This window comes from Coregonus lavaretus, assembly GCF_964263955.1.
Source record: "Coregonus lavaretus genome assembly, chromosome: 20".
NCBI lineage: Eukaryota > Metazoa > Chordata > Actinopteri > Salmoniformes > Salmonidae > Coregonus > Coregonus lavaretus.
In genome coordinates this window covers 31,864,777-31,884,562 of record NC_140007.1, presented here as the reverse complement: position 1 = coordinate 31,884,562, position 19,786 = coordinate 31,864,777, and the positions used below count along the sequence as shown (strand labels likewise).

At 42.8% G+C, this 19,786-nt stretch overlaps 2 protein-coding genes across 6 annotated transcripts; both read left to right on the top strand.

The window, feature by feature from the left end:
- Positions 1-980: 980 nt before the first annotated feature.
- LOC311147985 (kelch-like protein 12) lies at positions 981-10,093 on the top strand. Of its 5 annotated transcripts, none has more exons than XM_084184851.1 (13): positions 981-1,278; positions 1,900-2,131; positions 2,619-2,636; positions 2,832-2,985; positions 3,340-3,557; positions 5,234-5,383; positions 5,808-5,922; positions 6,049-6,155; positions 6,231-6,426; positions 6,608-6,766; positions 8,095-8,193; positions 8,315-8,501; positions 8,977-10,093. In XM_084184851.1, the coding sequence occupies exons 2-13, from the start codon at positions 1,949-1,951 to the stop codon at positions 9,101-9,103; spliced, it is 1,713 nt and encodes a 570-aa protein (XP_084040977.1). In that variant the 5' UTR covers positions 981-1,278; positions 1,900-1,948; the 3' UTR covers positions 9,104-10,093. The 5 variants fall into 5 exon arrangements, with proteins under 5 accessions (XP_084040977.1, XP_084040976.1, XP_084040980.1 ...); XM_084184850.1 differs by having other exon boundaries at positions 991-1,278; positions 1,891-2,131; XM_084184854.1 differs by lacking the exon at positions 2,619-2,636 and having other exon boundaries at positions 1,012-1,278.
- A 515-nt stretch (positions 10,094-10,608) lies between these two features.
- Positions 10,609-16,189, top strand: LOC311147853 (tubulin alpha chain-like). Its single transcript, XM_084184667.1, has 5 exons — positions 10,609-10,821; positions 12,465-12,690; positions 14,267-14,415; positions 14,562-15,242; positions 15,637-16,189. The coding sequence occupies exons 1-5, from the start codon at positions 10,819-10,821 to the stop codon at positions 15,934-15,936; spliced, it is 1,359 nt and encodes a 452-aa protein (XP_084040793.1). The 5' UTR covers positions 10,609-10,818; the 3' UTR covers positions 15,937-16,189.
- Positions 16,190-19,786: the final 3,597 nt, after the last annotated feature.

The following is a 19,786-nucleotide window of genomic DNA, read 5'->3' as shown; positions in this document are numbered from 1 at the left end:
CATGGCAAAATCGCCTCAAAACAAAAGTGACGTAGCCTAGGCTATATTAAGCACATGTAGTAATCAGTAGGATTCTGTGTTTTCACAGTGATTGCTGCTTCCCGATGAAAACTAGTTTGAAAATTCGCCCACATACACTATCTATACAAAAGTATGTGGACACCCCTCAAATTAGTGGATTCGGCCGGTGTACCGCTGCTCAGGTTAATAGAACTTCCTCCTTGGGTGGCTCTAATCCCCGCCCTCATTTCTTGACGTTGGCCTATCTAGTAACATAGATTACGGAACTGTCAGGAATGAGGCTAACAAATCCAGTCCAATAACGGGGGTGAGGCCTAAAAGGCCTATGCAATGAGCCGATCCGCCCAATATTCACAAACATACACATTTTACATTTCAGTCATTTAGCAGACGCTCTTATCCAGAGCGACGTACAGTTAGTGAGTGCATACATTTTCTAACACCTTGGTTTCTGAATAAAATATATAACAGGATTCACAAACGTGTATTACATTTTGTAAATGGTTGTTTACTGTGTCAAATGGATGAGCAAACGTGCATGGCTCAATCTGCCAATATGTCAGAAATGTAGATCCACAATTGCATTTACAAATATTTTTACCACAATCAAACTGTCCATTTCCCTTGGACAACATGTCCCTGAGACAAAATATACTCATGATGTGTTAAAATAATTAAAAATAATAATAAAAGGAGGTACACGATGTTGCACTTTTGGCACCATTCATAAAGGTCGAAACGCCACCTATCCTGCGTCGGTAGTCTAAATCGAGTGCACCTATTTCAAGCAGGCTGTCGCAACAGTAAAACAAAAAGCCCTTAGTTTAATTTGTGAATAAGGAAAAACGTTTTTCTATTTGTTTTGATTGTGAGTTTTTGTGGGTTTGTTTGCATTGGTTCAGAATTTACTTTCAACAGTAAAACATGCACATTCACATTCGAGGTGTGCGCACGTATGTGACGTGACGTATTGTGTTTTTGTCAAAAGCTACACTGACTGCGGATAGCTGGCTAGCTAGATACAGTTGTTGCGGCATTTTGAAATTAAAATGTTGTTTCCGCTAGCTGACGTTAGTAATTAGAAAAACGAATGAGCAATAGCCCACACTATTGCAGGAAAACATACGCTACCATGGACCACATTTGGCATCCTCCAATGTGACTGGGAAGTCTGGACTAGTCTTGTGCGGTTGGAGTTAGCTAGCAAACAAAAAAGCTAGCTAGCTGGTCAGCTTGCTAATGCTATCTAGCTAGGTGGTGGGTAGTTATTTTTTATTGATTGAAACTGTGTGTGCCATTCGTGTTGCTCATTTGGTAGTTTGCTTGTCACATTCATTCAAACCCTTTACCCATATTTTGTGAATATTTGAAATGTAGCTAGCCATCTAGCTAACATAACTCGTAGTTAGCTAGTTAGTTAGTTCGCTACGGTTAGCCGCGGCTAGTTGTCCATTTCATAACCAACTGATAGTTAGATATTTGGAGTTGGCTATGTCAATGTCATAAGGTGACATCTTGTTTAAAGTCGTTGGCTAAAGTAAAGCTAATTCAACTCAAGTTGGACAGATGCCAGTTTAGCCAAAGAAGTGGAAAGTTCGCTAGCTGCATGAATCCAGGTCACGGCATCAATGTGACCAACTGGATTTGAACCCAGGTCATCTGTGTGGGACAGGGCAGTTATTTCTAGATTTCTAATAGGTCTAGTTATTTTGTTGTTGTTCACTGTAATACATGTACAGTCATGTATTTTGCCTGCACAGTGAGCAGCTGTGAACTTCAGTGGTTGAGGTCCCATATCATTTATCATAACTTTGACATCTTTGCACTTTGCCTCCAAACTATGTTCACGCTTTTCTGTCTTTTTGGCAGATATTGCAGCACGTTGAGATTCTTGAAACTTGAGGCACTCTTTGTAAAGTACAGTACCATGGCTCCCAAAGACATCATGACCAACTCCCATGCCAAATCCATCCTCAATGCCATGAACGCACTTCGTAAGAACAACACACTCTGTGACATCACTTTGAGAGTGGAGAATACTGACTTTCCTGCACACCGCATTGTCCTGGCAGCCTGCAGTGACTACTTCTGTGCCATGTTCACCAGCGAGGTAACTGTAAGCACAAGACTGGAGATAATTTAGGCCTAGATAGACACATATGAGAGAGCACTTCCACAAACGACCAATGATGACTGATCATCAGTGTCATCAGCGATAATAACTTTATAAATACTTTTTGCTGGTGGTTCTCTCTGTATGCAGAAAGAGACAGGTAATAGTTGTTTGACTAGTTCAGAGGTTGACAATGCCCAAAATAGTGTCTACATATCCCTTGTGCTTAGAACCCAGCTAAGATTTTTGTAGGCTAAAATTAAACTGATATTCATTTCTTTGAGCAATACGTCTTGCAGTGTATCTGACTGCCATCTGGTTATTTATAGCTTAATAAAAATGCTTTAAAATATAGGCCTACCTCAAATATTAGGCTATTCTCAAACAAGAAAAAGCAATGAAAGTGCATAGCAGAACTAGTCCAATGCTAATTATTTATCTGTAGCTCGGTTGACCTAGTTTCTCTTTCCTTTAACATTTTTAGCTCTCTAAGAATCCCCAGGTGAGCATTGCTCTTTTACTAACAAAGCTGACTATAATCCACAGCTGCCTACACAAGTATGACAAATAGTAAACACAAGAAATCAGGAGGCCTATGTTTTTTGCAATGACTGGGGAGCGCTCTGTGTCTGGCAAGAGCGACTACTAACCAGTAATTTAAGCTGATGTGTCTGTCTTTGCTGTTGTGCTTTTGCAGTTGTCAGAGAAAGGGAAATCCTTCGTAGACATCCAGGGGTTGACTGCGTCCACCATGGAGATCCTGCTCGACTTTGTTTACACAGAGACGGTCTTGGTCACAGTGGAGAATGTCCAGGAACTGCTTCCTGCAGCCTGTCTGCTGCAACTCAAAGGTAAGTTGAGAAATCAAAAAATAATGAGAACCATTGGACAGGGTGTACTATATGCACTTTACTGTACATCCACTGTATTTACTCTGTGGAATAAACTACCAGTATGTCAGTTAAATCTAAATCTGCTCCTTTGTAAAAGGAAATGCACACCCATCAGCTTCCCTTATCAGGTTTGTGCAATATCACTGGCGAGATTGTATTGCTAATTTGCTAATATAGTGGAAACATTGTTCATTTATGTCAAGAAGTTTTTACTTGAGACAGACTAGCAAATTAAATACTTCAACATTATTTCACACAAATTAACGTACTGCACTCACTTAATATGTGTATATGTTTCTTTGTATTCCACAGGAGTAAAAAGAGCTTGTTGTGACTTTCTGGATAGTCAGCTTGATCCCACAAACTGCCTGGGCATTCGGGACTTTGCTGAGACCCACAATTGCCTTGACCTGATGCAGGCCGCTGAACTCTTCTCCCAGAAGCACTTCCCTGAGGTGGTTCAACATGAGGAGTTTATGCTGCTTAGCCAGAACGAGGTTGAAAAACTAGTTAAATGCGATGAAATCCAGGTAAGCAAAGTGGATTTGTTGAGATATTATTAAATCAATCCAATTTATTTATAAAGCCCTTTTTATATCAGCAGATGTAAAAAGGGCAGATGTAAAAAGGACACTTTTTTTGATTTGCGATGTCACAAAGTGCTATACAGAAACCCAGCCTAAAACCCCAAACAGCAAGCAATGCAGATGTAGAAGCACGGTGGCTAGGAAAAACTCCCAAGAAAGGCAGAAACCTAGAGAGGAACCAGGCTCTGAAGGGTGGCCAGTCCCCTTCTGGCTGTGCCAGGTGGAGATTATAACGGTACATGGCCATTAAGGCCAGATTTTTCTCCAAGATGTTCAAACGCTCATAGATGACCAGCAGGGTCAAATAAAATCACAGTGGTTGTAGAGGTTGCAACAGGTCAGTACATCAGGAGTAAATGTCACTTGGCTTTTCATAGCCGGGCATTTAGAGGTTGAAATAGCAGGTGCGGTAGAGAGAGAGAGTTGAAAACAGCAGGTCTGGGACAAGGTAGCACGTCCAGTGAACAGGTCAGGGTTCCATAGCCGTAGGCAGAAGAGTGGAAACTGGAGCAGCAGCACGACTTGTGTCGTAACGCTCTAATTACGATAGTAATAATCGTTGTTGTTACATCGTAGGCCTACATTAGGTAGCCTTTGTAATTGCATATTAATGGAGTTGTGTTTTTGTAATTACAACTCAATTTCTATGCAATTAAACTACAATTACTTAAGTAGCCTCGCTACTGTTATTTTACTGCTGCTCTTTAATTATTTTTTATTTTAATTTTTTACTTAACACTTATTTTTCTTAAAACTGCATTGTTGGTTAAGGCCTTGTAAGTAAGCATTTCACTGTAAGGTCTACACCTGTTGTATTCGGCGCATGTGACAAATAAGATTTGATTTGATACTAAGTAACATGTTAATACAATGTTACTAGTGTAATTATGGTGGTACTACACAGGTATAAGAGCAACTTGATGTAAAGTGTTACCAAAGTCGAATAGTGTACTGAATTTGTTTGTGAATTAAGAGAGCACACAGTCATGCTGCCTCAGGTGCATGTCTGATCTCTATTCGGGGTCATCTTTGAATGCTCAGGGGGATACTTTTCACAAGTCTCAAATTGTCCTTCAAAAACCTGAAGTTGAAAGAAAAGGTGCAAGTGTAGACCTGCAGTAATCTCCATTAATGGGGCCCCCATTGCGGATCTGGCTCTGAAATTATGGAGAAGAGAATCTGATTTAAGTATGCCTTTGTGCTCTGGAAATTCCTGTGTTTAACCGCACAGCGCATATCTTGCTGTATAAAAACATAATTGTAACCATGGGACTTGATTTATAGTTTACCAATTAATTCAAAGGATTTTTGCTTGTCACGATTTTCGTGATCAAAATGTGTGTAATACAAAGTTAGTTAAGTCAGAGACACAATTTTCAGTTATTTTTGTAACCATCTGCCCTAGTTGACTGTATATACATCATTAATTAAAACTGTCACTTTGACTTGTTCCTCTTGAAGTGAAGTTGATCTCAGTCATTTGGAGTAATCAGTGTGATTGAGTGAATGCATGTTTGGCCTTGAGTAGTTATACTTTGGGATTACCATTATTACAACAAGCATGTTTTGTTTTGTTGTCAAGGTGTGTGGTTGTGAATACATGTTGTCTCTGTTTGCAGGTGGACTCAGAGGAGCCTGTATTCGAGGCAGTGTTGAATTGGGTTAAACACAATAGGAAAGAGAGGGAGCCGTATTTATCAGAGATGCTGGAGCATGTGCGGATGCCTTTGCTCACTCCGCGCTATATCACAGATGTCATCGACTCAGAGGTGAGGCAGCTAGACCACACACTGTCACATGATATAATAATATAATATGCCATTTAGCAGACGCTTTTATCCAAAGCGACTTACAGTCATGCGTGCATACATTTTTGTGTATGGGTGGTCCCGGGGATCGAACCCACTACCTTGGCGTTTCAAGCGCCGTGCTCTACCAGCTGAGCTACAGAGGACCACATGATGTAAGCAGTTTTCTTGTCTTAGGCCTCCCTATAATGGGTTTGTGTTAATACATCAACAGCCAGTTTCCCGGACATAAATTAAGCATAGTCCTGGGCTGAAATCCACTTTCAATGGAAATTCTTCATTGAGAATGATTTATAGTGTGCTTCTGGGAAACAGGCCTCAAGTGTTGAGCAGAGGTGTTATTACTGTCTTGATAAAGTACTGTATATGTTGTGACGTGTTCCAGCCCCTCATTCGATGCAGTCTTCCCTGTCGAGACCTTGTGGATGAGGCCAAGAAATTCCACCTTAGACCAGAGCTGAGGAGTGAGATGCAGGGTCCACGCACCCAAGCCAGATTAGGTACAGTACTGTCCTCCCTTTTATGGAGTGCTTTTCTTGTCCTAATAATAGGGATACAAGACAAGCTTAGTGGAAGTTTCTACCTTATTCATGTGGAAAAAGTGATTTCCATGTTGCTCTTTCAAGGTGCCAAGGAGGTCCTGCTGGTTATTGGAGGATTCGGCAGTCAACAATCCCCTATAGATATCGTTGAGAAGTATGATCCTAAAACTCAGGAGTGGAGCTTTTTACCTGTAAGTATCATTTTTTTAAAGGACATATTTTGGCTCTCTGATCATGGTTAACTTATCCCAAGCATGTTTTTACAGAACATTGCTCGGAAAAGGCGTTACGTGGCTACCGTGTCCCTCAATGACCGCGTGTATGTGATTGGCGGATACGATGGTCGATCGCGGCTTAGCTCGGTGGAGTGCTTGGACTACACGGCAGACGAGGATGGTGTCTGGTACACCGTCGCCACTATGAATGTACGGCGTGGCCTTGCCGGGGCGACAACACTCGGAGGTAGAGGATCTTCTCTGATTGACAGCCCTCATTGTCATGGGGTTTACAAAAACAAATAGCACTGAAGTGAGTTTGACTGTCCTCAGGTGTAACAAAACCCTGTAAGTGTTTTCTAATGCAGACTTTCAAAAAGTTGTTGGAACATTTCCTAACATTTATTTTCTCACTTTTCTGCCCACAGATATGATCTATGTTGCTGGAGGCTTTGACGGTAGCCGCCGTCACACCAGCATGGAACGATATGACCCCAATATTGACCAGTGGAGCATGCTGGGGGACATGCAGACAGCCAGGGAAGGGGCTGGCCTGGTGGTGGCTAGTGGACTTATATACTGTCTAGGTGGGTATTAAATATGTTTGATTTAAGTTTGTAATGGTGTTGGTATATAAATATTTAAAATAACTCTGTTTTTTCCCCCCACTGACCTTAGTAAGGATCTACACTGTATGTGGACACCCCTTCAAATTAGTGGATTCAGCTATTTCAGCCACACCTGTTGCTGACAGGTGTATAAAATCAAGCACACAGCCATGCAATCTCCATAGACAAACATTGGCAGTAGAATGGCCTTACTGAAGAGCTCTGTGACTTTCAACGTGGCACCGTCCTAGGATGCCACCTTTCTAACAAGTCAGTTTATCACATTTCTACGCTGATAGAGCTGCCCCGGTCAACTGTAAGTGCTGTTATTGTGAGGTGGAAACATCTAGGAGCAACAACGGCTCAGCCGTGAAGTGGTAGGCCACACAAGCTCACAGAACGGGACCACCGAGTGCTGAAGTGCGCAGTGCAGAAAAATCGTCGGTCCTCAGTTAAAACACTCACTACCGAGTTCCAAAATGCCTCTGGAAGCAACGTCAGCACAATAACTGTTCGTCGGGAGCTTCATGAAATGGGTTTCCATGGCCGAGCAGCCGCACACAAGCCTAAGATCACCAATGCGAAGTGTCGGCTGGAGTGTGTAAAGCTCGCCGCCATTGGACTCTGGACCAGTGGAAACACGTTCTTTGGAATGATGAATCACGCTTCACCATCTGGCAGTCTGACAGACAAATCTGGGTTTGGCGGATGCCAGGAGAACGCTACCTGCCTGAATGCATAGTGCCAACTGTAAAGTTTGATGGAGGAGGAATCATGGTCTGGGGCTGTTTTTCATGGTTCAGGCTAGGCCCCTTAGTTCCAGTGAAGGGAAATCTTAAAGCTACAGCATACAATGACATTCTAGACAATTCTGTGCTTCCAACTTTGTGGCAACAGTTTGGGGAAGGCCCTTTCCTGTTTCAGCATGACAATGCCCCCGTGCACAAAGAGAGGTCCATACAGAAATGGTTTGTTGAGATCGGTGTGGAAGAACTTGACTAGCCTGCACAGAGCCCTGACCTCAACCCCATCGAACACCTTTGGGATGAATTGGAACACCGACTGCGAGCCAGGCCTAATCACCCAACATCAGTGCCCGACCTCACTAATGCTCTTGTGGCTGAATGGAAGCAAGTCCCCACAGCAATGTTCCAACATCTAGTGGAAAGCCTTCCCAGAAGAGTGGAGGCTATTATAGCAGCAAAGGGGGACCACCTCCATATTAATGCCCATGATTTTGGAATGAGATGTTTGACGAACAGGTGTCCACACACTTTTGGTCATGTAGTGTATGTCATTTGTTGCAGGTGGGTACGACGGATTGAATATCCTCAATTCAGTGGAGCGGTATGACCCTCACACAGGACACTGGACAAATGTTACCCCCATGGCCACCAAACGCTCAGGTCAGTACTCCAGAGTATGACAATAGAATGGTATCAGGGCTGTATAGATGATATACAGTATGGCTCTCTCTACATATGGCTATGGTTAGTATGTCTGAAGGGCCTATAATCTTTGTTGCAGGGGCTGGTGTAGCCTTGCTCAACGACCACATCTATGTGGTGGGAGGCTTCGATGGAACAGCGCACCTCGACTCAGTGGAGGTTTACAACATTAGGACAGACTATTGGACCACGGTAGCCAGTATGACCACTCCCCGCTGCTACGTAGGAGCTACCGTCCTCCGGGGACGACTCTACGCCATAGCTGGGTAAGCCTGAACATCCCAACCCGGCTTTGTTTATTTTTTACTTTTTTAAGGAGAGTGTAAATTCACTTTCCTTTCGTATGTTTATTGCTTTTAATGACAGACAGATGAGAAACAATGAGGGAGACAGGTGAAGAGGAGATACAGAGTGAAGGGAGGACACAGGGATTGAACCCCAGTCTCCAGCTAAGAGTTGTACATAGAGCCAGGAGTGATATCACTCAACCACGGCTCTGCACCCGACTTCAGTATTAGGAGATATAAATGAATTTTGGTTGGGATCATTAATATACATAATGTATGACTCTTGATTGATTTATATTATTCTTGCTTAGATAACATTGTAATATATCTGAATCATGAATGCATTCTCCCCTTATGGTCCAGTTTTCGATTATAAGGATGCGATTTATGTCATTGAACACAGCCATATGATGTATTGTTCATCCTCCCCTGTACTCTTTTGCCCTCTCTCCAGGTATGATGGAAACTCCCTTCTGAGCAGTATCGAGTGTTACGACCCAGTTATTGACAGCTGGGAGGTGGTCACCTCCATGGCCACACAGCGCTGCGATGCAGGAGTGTGTGTCCTCCGAGAGAAGTGAGATTTACCTCCGAACAACCTCAGAAAGGTCGGGTGAAGCAGAGGAGGGCAGGCAGCTAGTCCTGAATCTGATATTTACGTGCCACTACTATGGAGCGACAGAGGGATCATTCACTTGGAGGCTAGTGTGCTATATGTCCTCCCGGAAGTCTCTTGACTCTCTTCATCAGACTTTCTCATCTGAGCTTAGTTACTTTTGTGTGATAACCCTTCGGCATTCTATGGATAAGGGACAAGGGGTGTACAACAGTGATTAGAGTTGTTTCAGTGTCCTCATTAACAGTTGTTGCTTCCAAGAAGACATCCATCCCAACCCACTCGATCGCATGACACACTTTGAGTGGTACCTGTTGCCGTGGTTACCTGTGAGATACATTTTTGACTCATCTTTTAAAGTGCAATATATTTCTCTACTTCTGTTATGAACCGTGGAGCAGAAGAAACACAAGAGGCTCCAGTTTTCTGCTGCTATATGCCTTATGCCCTTGTGGCCCACATTTAACTGAACATCCATGATGCCTCATTAGGACTGTGATTGTTGTCATGCCATCAAGTATGACGATTATTTAGCATTTGCCAGGTTTTCAATCAGTCAGGCAGTAAACCCTTTGTAGATTTTGTAATTCTGTATAAAGTGCTTTTAGAAACAAATCACTTATTGAAGAATTGTTATATTTACCTGACAGTCATTATTTGCAATGTATCAAAGATATTCAAATTAATTTAATTTTAGGGAAAGCGCCATAATTGTATTGTGGACTGCAGATGATTCCTTGTTCTTTTGCTGTTTCTGTCATCTTGTCAAAATCTCTTTGGCCCCTGCAACTGACTGCTGAGGATGTGGGTATGGTGCATGCATTTGTCGATAGTGGATTTGTTTCGACAAGCAAAATGACTTGACTTCTACTCTCCAGGGGAAGTACAAAATCCTGAGGAGTCTTTTGTTGTTACTTGAAAAAGTGAATAAACATTGTGATAATGTATCACTTTTATATTTGTATTCAGTTATTATTGTAATGCAATGCGGAATTCGATGTTGAAGTGTACTGTGTTGACCTCTAGTAAAAGCTTAGTGATTTTGTCAAGGGTTTCAGACATTTTGGTGTAATGGCTAAGGCGTTGGACTGACAGTCGCGCTCGCAGGGACCTGGGTTTGAGTCCTGGTTGGGCTAATCCCCAAACTAGCTGCATTGATGTCAGAAGTGGAATGACACTACTGTGGGACTATCAGAGGTGTGGGCGGATGTTCGGAGGGGCAGGGATGCGTTCTCAAGTGATCCTTGATAAGTGCTTTATGACGGACTGCCCCAAGGCGCTAGTACAGTTCAAACCCGGCTACCCCCCAAATGTACAATAATATCTAAATGTAGATGGAGTATGAACCAAATCACATATATTAAAATAATGTTGAGTGTTCACGAACATCACATTTTTTGAAATGTCATAACTATATCGTCACCACTGGGATCCAATGACAATTCGACTAGAGTGCTCAGGTATTTCAGTAGTGTGGGCGGTGTGCAGCACAGACCAAGGCTATAAAATCACCCGTCGCATTCAAAGGGTGCCTGACATTGCTGTGTTGGCGGAGACACGTAACTCGTCTTTGTCGACGGAGCTGGAGCAAAAACTTTTTGCGCCTTTACTGTATATTGAGAATAATTTTTTTCAACCGTTTTTACGCGTCTTCAATCATCTGAATCTTGACAGGGGGAAATGGTATGTGCGCAATTTACATAACTTTTTGCATTGAAATCCTAAATGCGGGAAGTACATTTTTCCCATTTCGGTGTTATTGTTAATATTTGCCAGCCTCATTGGCAAATGTAATGTTTACGCAGTCTGAAAATGTAGACCAACATTTACTCAACGGTTTGAGATGTTTCCTTTGAAAAAATGAAAAACATTCAGCTTTTTATTGCCTTATGCCCATAACCTCAGTCATGCGTAGGGCCCTACTCTATCCATTCCGTTTGAATGTATCCGTTAGTAGTAAAGTTGATCGTTTGTTACTACGTTCTTATAACAATGTAATACAGTATGTGCGGGAATGCATACTGTGGCTGCAAGAGAGGAATCCTAGGAATCTGTTGAGCCTTGGTGAGGAAGCAGATAGGTAGGTGGTATGGGGCAGTTGGTTGGGTCACATGCTTGACAAACTTTCATGAAGTTTTTAACCTTCAAATGGCAAATTATTTTCTTAAAACATTAGCCTACTTTACCTATATTTAGGCAAGAGTCTAGGAAAGTAATGTGATACACTATCTTCCTATACCAATTGTGTACATAAAGGAAAATGTAGGCTAGTGTACAGCCTATGGGCCTATGCATGATTACCACTGAGAGGCCATTTGCTTTCTCAACAATCAGGCATTCAAAAGTATAGCAAGCATGCCAAGCCCCTTTCGTGTCATCCTCATACAATAATTTACTTTTGTATTCACGATTTAGGAGTTCTATTTTTCTTTGTGACACTGTGTTATTACACAGCATTTTAGTGTTACATTTTACAGATGCCACTTACTTTTTTAAAATAATATAATATGCCATTTAGCAGACGGTTTTATCCAAAGCGACTTACAGTCATGTGTGCATACATTTTTACGTATGGGTGGTCCCGGGGATCGAACCCACTACCCTGGCGTTACAAGCGCCATGCTCTACCAATTGAGCTACAGAGGACCATGTCAGTTGATTACCACCTTGTGAGAACCTAGAATTTCCTCCCCCTGGGATCCAGAGCCAAGACTACAAATCTGGACATGCTGAAACATGTGTATGGCAGATATTCTTTAAATACTTTGGTACAGTTTCCCAGAGACAGATTAAGCCTAGTACTGGACTAAAAAAGCACCCTGATTTTAGCCCAGGACTAGGATCAATCTGTGTCTGGGAAACTTGACCATCAAAGGAATAAATCCGTTCTTTGACCTGATTTGAGTTCAGGATCAATGTTTAGAGTGACACAGTTACTTTACATTTGGAGCTACTGTATTGCTCTCTACTTTTGGCATCACCTTTAATGACTTGAACCATGTGGTAATGGACACATCTAGATTTTTCCCTGGATTTATCTATTTCTGGTTTGCCCTTTTCTATCAACATTTAATTCAGTCCTCTTCAGTTATGACTGTGCTTACTGAGGTGTAACAACCAGCCAAAGGAGAAAAAATAACATACAGGAATGTTGTTATGAATAAATCCTACATGTCAGCATACTTGAATTCCTTGTACCTTTGTGTGTTGATATAGTCAGATTTACAGTATCTGTGTAAAAGGGGCTTTGCTGTTTGTGTATTTTCCACTTCAGACAGACTGTTTGAGGAACAGGAAGTAGTCATACTGTTGTTTTTGGCCAACAGAGAGAGTGTATCTCCATCCACGTGGGCCAGGCAGGCGTTCAGACGGGCAATGCATGCTGGGAACTCTTCTGCTTGGAACACGGTGTGGGGCCTGACGGGGTGTTCAATGAAGAGGACCAGGGGCCTAATTCCCGGACGGACCCCTTCAACACCTTTTTCCACACCGGAAGTTCTGGCCGCCATGTTCCCAGGGCCATATTTGTGGACCTGGAGCCAACGGTGGTCGGTAAGCAAAGTCATTTGTAATGTTTTGTTTTATTCTCCGCCATCCATGTTTCGTGTGTGTGATTACACATGTGTAGTATAAATGCATATCCATCCTCATGGGCCAGACAGGCGTGCTAATTGGGAATGAATGCATGTGGGCAGGGACCTGTGCTGGATGGAGCATGGTATCCAAACGACAAGACCATTGGTGGTGGCGGTGATGACCCCTTTTACACTTTCTTCAGTGAGCATGGCTCAGGAAAGCTTGTAGAAAGGGTTGTGTTTGTAGACCTAGCCAGCTGTAATTGGTGTATAATATTGATACAAAGATGAAGAGAAAGTTCAAGTTAAAGCTGCAATATGTAACTTTTTGGGTGACCCAACAAAATTCATATAGAAATGTGGGTTATAGATCTGTCATTCTCATTGAACGCAAGTCTAAGAAGCGGTAGATCTGTTATATGTGCGGTATTTCTATGCTTCCCGTTTTTTAAGTTTAGTTTTTGCGTATTTTACTTTCGGTTTTGTACACCAGTTTCAAACAGCTGAAAATACAATATTTTTGGTTATGGAAAATATAATTCACAGCGGTTTAGATGGTACAATGATTCTCTACACTATACTTGCTTGTTTTGTCACATAATCTGAAATTAGGCAAACAATTAGAATTTTAGCAACCAGGAAATGGCGGAACGATTTCTGCATAGTGCATCTTTAAATGTTGTATAAATTAAGTGTTTGTTAATGATACACACCCCAAACTTTCACAACAATAACAACTGGGCCATCAACAAATAAAATGAACGAATAAAGAAAGCCCATACACAGCATATGCTGCTCCAAAGTACAGACAAGTTGGCTGCAGTAGCCCTTGCCAAGTAATAAATAATGAAATTCATGTTACATAACATGGTGGGGCTGCTGATAAGCTACAGTATAAGGTAAGTAGTGTGCATTAATCAAAACACGAACTCTACTCTAGCACGTCTACAAGTGTTACTACTGCACATTAATAAATACTAGAAATCATGATTGTTAATATTGTCAGTGGTGGAAAAAGTACACAATTGTCATACTTTTCTTGTTTCTTTTAAATAACGGACTGCCAGAGGCACACTCCAACACGCAGACATAATTTACAAACGTGTTAAATTGATTTAGTGAGTCCGCCAGATCAGAGGCAGTAGGGATGAGAATGCGTTATATTGATAGGTGCGTGAATTGGACCATATTGTTGTCCTGCCTGAGCATTCGAAATGTAATTAGTATTTTTAGGTGTCAAGGAAAATGTATCAGGAGTAAAAAGTACATATTTCTTTAAGGATGTAGTGGAGTAAAAGTTGTCAAAAATATAAATAACAAGGTAAAGTACAGATACCCCAAAAAACTACTTCAAAGTATTTTTACATAGTTACTTTACGCCACTGAAAATGGTGCATCTACATTACACTACGGGAAGATGCAAGTACAGCTTTATAGGCTACAAAAAAATCTGAGCACAGGACTGGGAAATCAACAATTGTGGTAATTCAGGTGACATTTCCAGTTGATGTTGATGTCCTATATTTGTTGAAGAGTGATTGTTTTCCCCCCAGATGAGGTCAGGACTGGGCTGTACAGGCAGCTCTACCATCCTGAGCAGCTCATCTCTGGAAAGGAGGATGCAGCCAATAACTACGCCCGTGGACACTACACCGTGGGGAAGGAGATCATTGACGGGGTCCTGGAGCGTATCCGTAAAATGGTAAGTATCACATTAAGATCTTGGTCATACAGTCAAAATAAGGATTTGAGTCATAATATATTAATAATATAGGCTAATATAGAATATATTGGCTAAGGCCAATATATTGTGCATCCCAAGTGTTGATCAATAGTTTTTCTCCTTAGACTGACCAGTGCACAGGGCTGCAAGGATTCCTCATCTTCCACAGCTTCGGAGGAGGCACCGGCTCTGGTTTCACCTCTCTGCTGATGGAGCGCCTGTCTGTTGACTACGGCAAGAAGTCCAAGCTGGAATTTGCCATCTACCCAGCTCCCCAAGTGTCCACAGCTGTGGTAGAGCCATATAATTCCATTCTGACCACCCACACCACCCTGGATCACTCCGACTGTGCCTTCATGGTGGACAATGAGGCCATCTATGACATCTGTCGCCGCAACCTGGACGTTGAGCGTCCATCCTACACCAATCTCAACAGATTGATCGGTCAGATTGTTTCCTCCATCACTGCCTCCCTACGCTTTGATGGGGCATTGAATGTTGACCTCACAGAGTTCCAGACCAATTTAGTCCCATTCCCCCGCATTCATTTCCCCCTGGTCACCTACGCGCCCATCATCTCCGCTGAGAAGGCTTACCATGAGCAGCTGACCGTCTCTGAGATCACCACTGCCTGTTTCGAGCCATCCAATCAGATGGTCAAGTGTGACCCTCGCCATGGCATGTATATGGCCTGCTGTATGCTGTACCGTGGAGATGTGGTGCCCAAAGATGTGAATGCTGCCATTCAAAATATCAAGACCAAACGTTCCATCCAGTTTGTGGAATGGTGCCCTACCGGTTTCAAGGTAAGGAACATGATTGCCTCCCGCATATGGTTTAATTAAGCAATAAGACCAGAGGGGGTGTGGTATATGGCCAATATACCACGGCTAAGGGTTGTTCTTAGACACAACGCATCTCAGAGTGCCTGGACACAGCCCTTAGCCGTGGTTTATTGGCCATATACTACAAACCCCAGAGGTGCCTTATTGCTATTATAAACTGGTTACCGACGTAATTAGAGCAGTAAAAATAAATATTTTGCCATACCCGTGGTATATGGTCTGATATACCACGGCTGTCAGCTAATCAGCATTCAGGGCTCAAACCACCCAGTTTATAAATTGCGATAGATAAATACCATATTTCATTCTCGGTCAAAGGGGTCATTAATTAATTTTTCTTCTTCTATCTAATCAGGTTGGGATCAACTATCAGCCCCCAACTGCCGTACCTGGAGGTGATCTAGCTAAAGTCCAGAGGGCTGTGTGCATGCTGAGCAACACCACTGCCATTGCTGAAGCCTGGGCCCGTTTGGACCACAAGTTTGACCTCATGTATGCCAAACGTGCCTTTGTGCACTGGTATGTAGGTGAGGGCATGGAGGAGGGAGAGTTCTCTGAGGCCAGAGAAGACCTGGCTTGTCTGGAGAAGGATTATGAAGAGCTGGGCAGAACAAGCACAGAATCTGATGATGATGAAGCGGGTGAGGAATATTAAGAACCGAAGAACCATGATGTCCTATCAGTCTATTAAAAATGTATTATTCCGTCTTCTTTGTATACTTTCTATTTGTAACAATTCATTGTTGTATCTGCCTGCCCTGAACCAAAACATCTGAAGTTGTAAAAACCATATGGACAGCCAGATGCACTTGTTTAATAACACCCTGTTAATGTGTCAATTCCAAAGTGCCATTTTTTGCAATCGAAATGGCTTTCAGCTTCTGAATAAAGTCTGTCTGTGTACAATATTGCGCAATATATTTTTTCTCTGCATATTTCATTGAAATTCATGATAATGAACATGTTACAGCTGGGCCAGGCTCAACCCAGAGTAGACTGTATAACCTCGCCCACATTCTGGTGTCATGTTCTGTTTTAGTAATAATTTATTAAGGGATTATATTTAGTTTACTAACAGTATATTATGAGTTTATAGATTTTTAGATAGTTTGTAAATCTGTAATAAACAGTAGTAACCCATTGCTGGTTGCATTCAGTGAGCTGATGACTGTTGCTACTGGGCTATGGATCATTACTGTGGAGCGCATTGGCTACTGAAGATCGCTATAATTTGTCACAAGCCTCAAACTGTGTTACAATGTATCATGCATGATTACAAACCCCTCAGTGCTCGCCCACTCAGCGGCCACATCCAATCAAAATACTCCATCGGGGCTATTTAAAGAACAAGTTCCGGCAGTGGTGGAATTACCTGAAAATATCCATCCGCGGTAGTAAACAATGGGAAGATCTCAATTGACTCCTCCTGCCGTCCTCCCCTCTCTCCTTGTCTCCTTCTCAAAACCCATTGGAGAAGGAGACGAGGAGAGAGGACGCGAGGAATGCAATTTAGATTTTCCCAGTGTATCCAGTGAGGCTAATATACAATGGAGATTTTCCCAGTGTAGCCAGTGAGGATACTATAGATGGGTTAGCTGACAACGTCACGAAAACCGTGTGCACGCTTTTTTATTTATTTTTATTTAACCTTTATTTAACCAGGTAAGCCAGTTGAGAACAAGTTCTCATTTACAACTGCGACCTGGCCAAGATAAAGCAAAGCAGTGCGATAAAAACAACAACACAGAGTTACATATGGGGTAAAAAAACATAAAGTCAGAAAATACAACAGAAAATATATATACAGTGTGTGCAAATGTAGCAAGTTATGGAGGTAAGGCAATAAATAGGCTATAGTGCAAAATAATTACAATTAGTATTAACACTGGAATGCTAGATGTGCAAGAGATTATGTGCAAATAGAGATACTGGGGTGCAAAAGAGCAAAATAAATAACAATATAGGGATGAGGTAGTTGGGTGGGCTAATTTCAGATGGGCTGTGTACAGGTGCAGTGATCGGTAAGGTGCTCTGACAACTGATGCTTCAAGTTAGTGAGGGAGATAAGAGTCTCCAGCTTCAGAGATTTTTGCAATTCGTTCCAGTCATTGGCAGCAGAGAACTGGAAGGAATGGTGGCCAAAGGAGGTGTTGGCTTTGGGGATGACCAGTGAGATATACCTGCTGGAGCGCAGACTACGGGTGGGTGCTGCTATGGTGACCAATGAGCTAAGATAAGGCGGGGATTTGCCTAGCAGTGATTTATAGATGGCCTGGAGCCAGTGGGTTTGACGACGAACATGTAGTGAGGACCAGCTAACAAGAGCGTACAGGTCACAGTGGTGGGTAGTGTATGGGGCTTTGGAGACAAAACGGATGGCACTGTGATAGACTACATCCAATTTGATCTGTTTGTTAACTTGGCTTTCAAATACTTTCGAAAGGCAGGGCAGGATGGATATAGGTCTGTAACAGTTTGGATCTAGAGTGTCACCCCCTTTGAAGAGGGGGATGACCACGGCTGCTTTCCAATCACTGGGGATCTCAGACGTTACGAAAGAGAAGTTGAACAGGCTAGTAATAGGGGTTGCGACAATTTCGGCGGCTAGTTTTAGAAAGAAAGGGTCCAGATTGTCTATCCCAGCTGATTTGTAGGGGTCCAGATTTTGCAGCTCTTACAGAACATCAGCTGTCTGAATTTGTGTGAAGGAGAAGCGGGGGGGGCATGGGCAAGTTGCAGCGGAGGGTGCAGAGTTGGTGGCCGGGGTAGTGGTAGCCAGGTGGAAAGCATGGCCAGCCGTAGCAAAATGCTTGTTGAAATTCTCGATTATTGTAGATTTATCAGTGGTGATAGTGTTTCCTAGCCTCAGTGCAGTGGGCAGCTGGGAGGAAGTGCTCTTATTCTCCATGGACTTTACAGTGTCCCAAAACTTTTTGGAGTTAGTGCTACAGGATGCTTTGATGTGGCAGAAGTCCAGAAACTGCCATGTGGGGAATCGTAAGTGTCTCGTTTCAGCTACACTGAACAAAAATATAAACGCAACATGCAACAATTTCAAAGATTTTACTGAGTTACAGTTCATTTAAGGAAATCAGTCAATTGAAATATATTCATTAGGCCCTAATCTATGGATTTCACATGACTGGGAATACAGATATGCATCTGTTGGTCACAGATACCTTCAAAAAAAGGTAAGTGCATGGATCAGAAAACCAGTCAGTATCTGTTGTGACCACCATTTGCCTCATGCAGCGCGACACATCTCCTTCACATAGAGTTGATTGTGGCCTGTGGAATGTAGTCCCATTTTAGGGGTCTGAGGGAAGAAAGTAGTTATTGATCATTATTTCTCTAAGCAGAATGATTCATGATAAGAAACAAAGTACACTACATGACCAAAAGTATGTGGACACCTGCTCGTCGAACATCTCATTCCAAAATCATGGGCTTTAATATAGAGTTGGTCCCCACTTTGCTGCTATAACAGCCTCCACTCTTCTGGGAAGGCTTTCCACTAGATGTTGGAACATTGTTGCGGGGACTTGCTTCCATTCAGCCACAAGAGCATTAGTGAGGTCGGGCACTGATGTTGGGTGATTAGGCCTGGCTCGCAGTCGGCGTTCCAATTCATCCCAAAGGTGTTCGATGGGGTTGAGCTCTGTGCAGGTCAATCAAATTCTTCCACACCGATCTCAACAAACCATTTCTGTATGGACCTCACTTTGTGCATGGGGTGATTGTCATGCTGAAACAGGAAAAGGCCTTCCCAAACTGTTGCCACAAAGTTGGAAGCACAGAATCATCTAGAATGTCAGTGTATGCTGTAGCGTTAAGATTTCCCTTCACTGGAATTAAGGGGCCTAGCCCAAACCATGAAAAACAGCCCCAGACCAAACTTTACAGTTGGTACTATGCATTGGGGCAGGTAGCGTTCTCCTGGCATCCGCCAAACCCAGATTCGTCCATCGGACTGCCAGATGGTGAAGCGTGATTCATCACACCAGAGAACGCGTTTCCACTGCACCAGAGTCCAATGGTAGTGAGCTTTACACCACTCCAGCCAACGCTTGGCATTTCGCATGGTGATCTTAGGCTTGTGTGCGGCTGCTCGGCCATGGAAACCCATTTCATGAAGCTCCCGACAAACAGTTATTGTGCTAACGTTGCTTCCAGAGGCAGTTTGGAACTCGGTAGTGAGTGTTTTAACTGAGGACCGACAATTTGTCTGCGCTGCGCGCTTCAGCTCTCAGCGGTCCCATTCTGTGAACTTGTGTGGCCTACCACTTCGTGGCTAAACGTTTCCACTTCACAATATCAGCACTTACAGTTGACCGGGGCAGCTCTCTGATTCAGAGGGGTTGGGTTAAATGCGGAAGAAACATTTCAGTTGAATGCATTCAGTTGTACAACTGACTAGGTATCCCCCTTTCCCTAGCAGGGCAGAAATGTGAGGAACTGACTTGTTGGAAAGGTGCCATCCTATGATGGTGCTACATTGAAAGTGA

Bases quoted from the DNA above. Each gene is read 5' to 3' on its own strand.
- LOC311147985 (XM_084184851.1), top strand. From the start codon at position 1,949: ATGGCTCCCAAAGACATCATGACCAACTCCCATGCCAAATCCATCCTC. The intron at 5,923-6,048 runs GTACAGTACTGT...TGCTCTTTCAAG, and splicing joins ACGCACCCAAGCCAGATTAG to GTGCCAAGGAGGTCCTGCTG. The intron at 8,502-8,976 runs GTAAGCCTGAAC...CCCTCTCTCCAG, and splicing joins CGACTCTACGCCATAGCTGG to GTATGATGGAAACTCCCTTC.
- LOC311147853 (XM_084184667.1), top strand. The intron at 12,691-14,266 runs GTAAGCAAAGTC...TTTTCCCCCCAG, and splicing joins CCTGGAGCCAACGGTGGTCG to ATGAGGTCAGGACTGGGCTG. The intron at 14,416-14,561 runs GTAAGTATCACA...TTTTCTCCTTAG, and splicing joins TGGAGCGTATCCGTAAAATG to ACTGACCAGTGCACAGGGCT.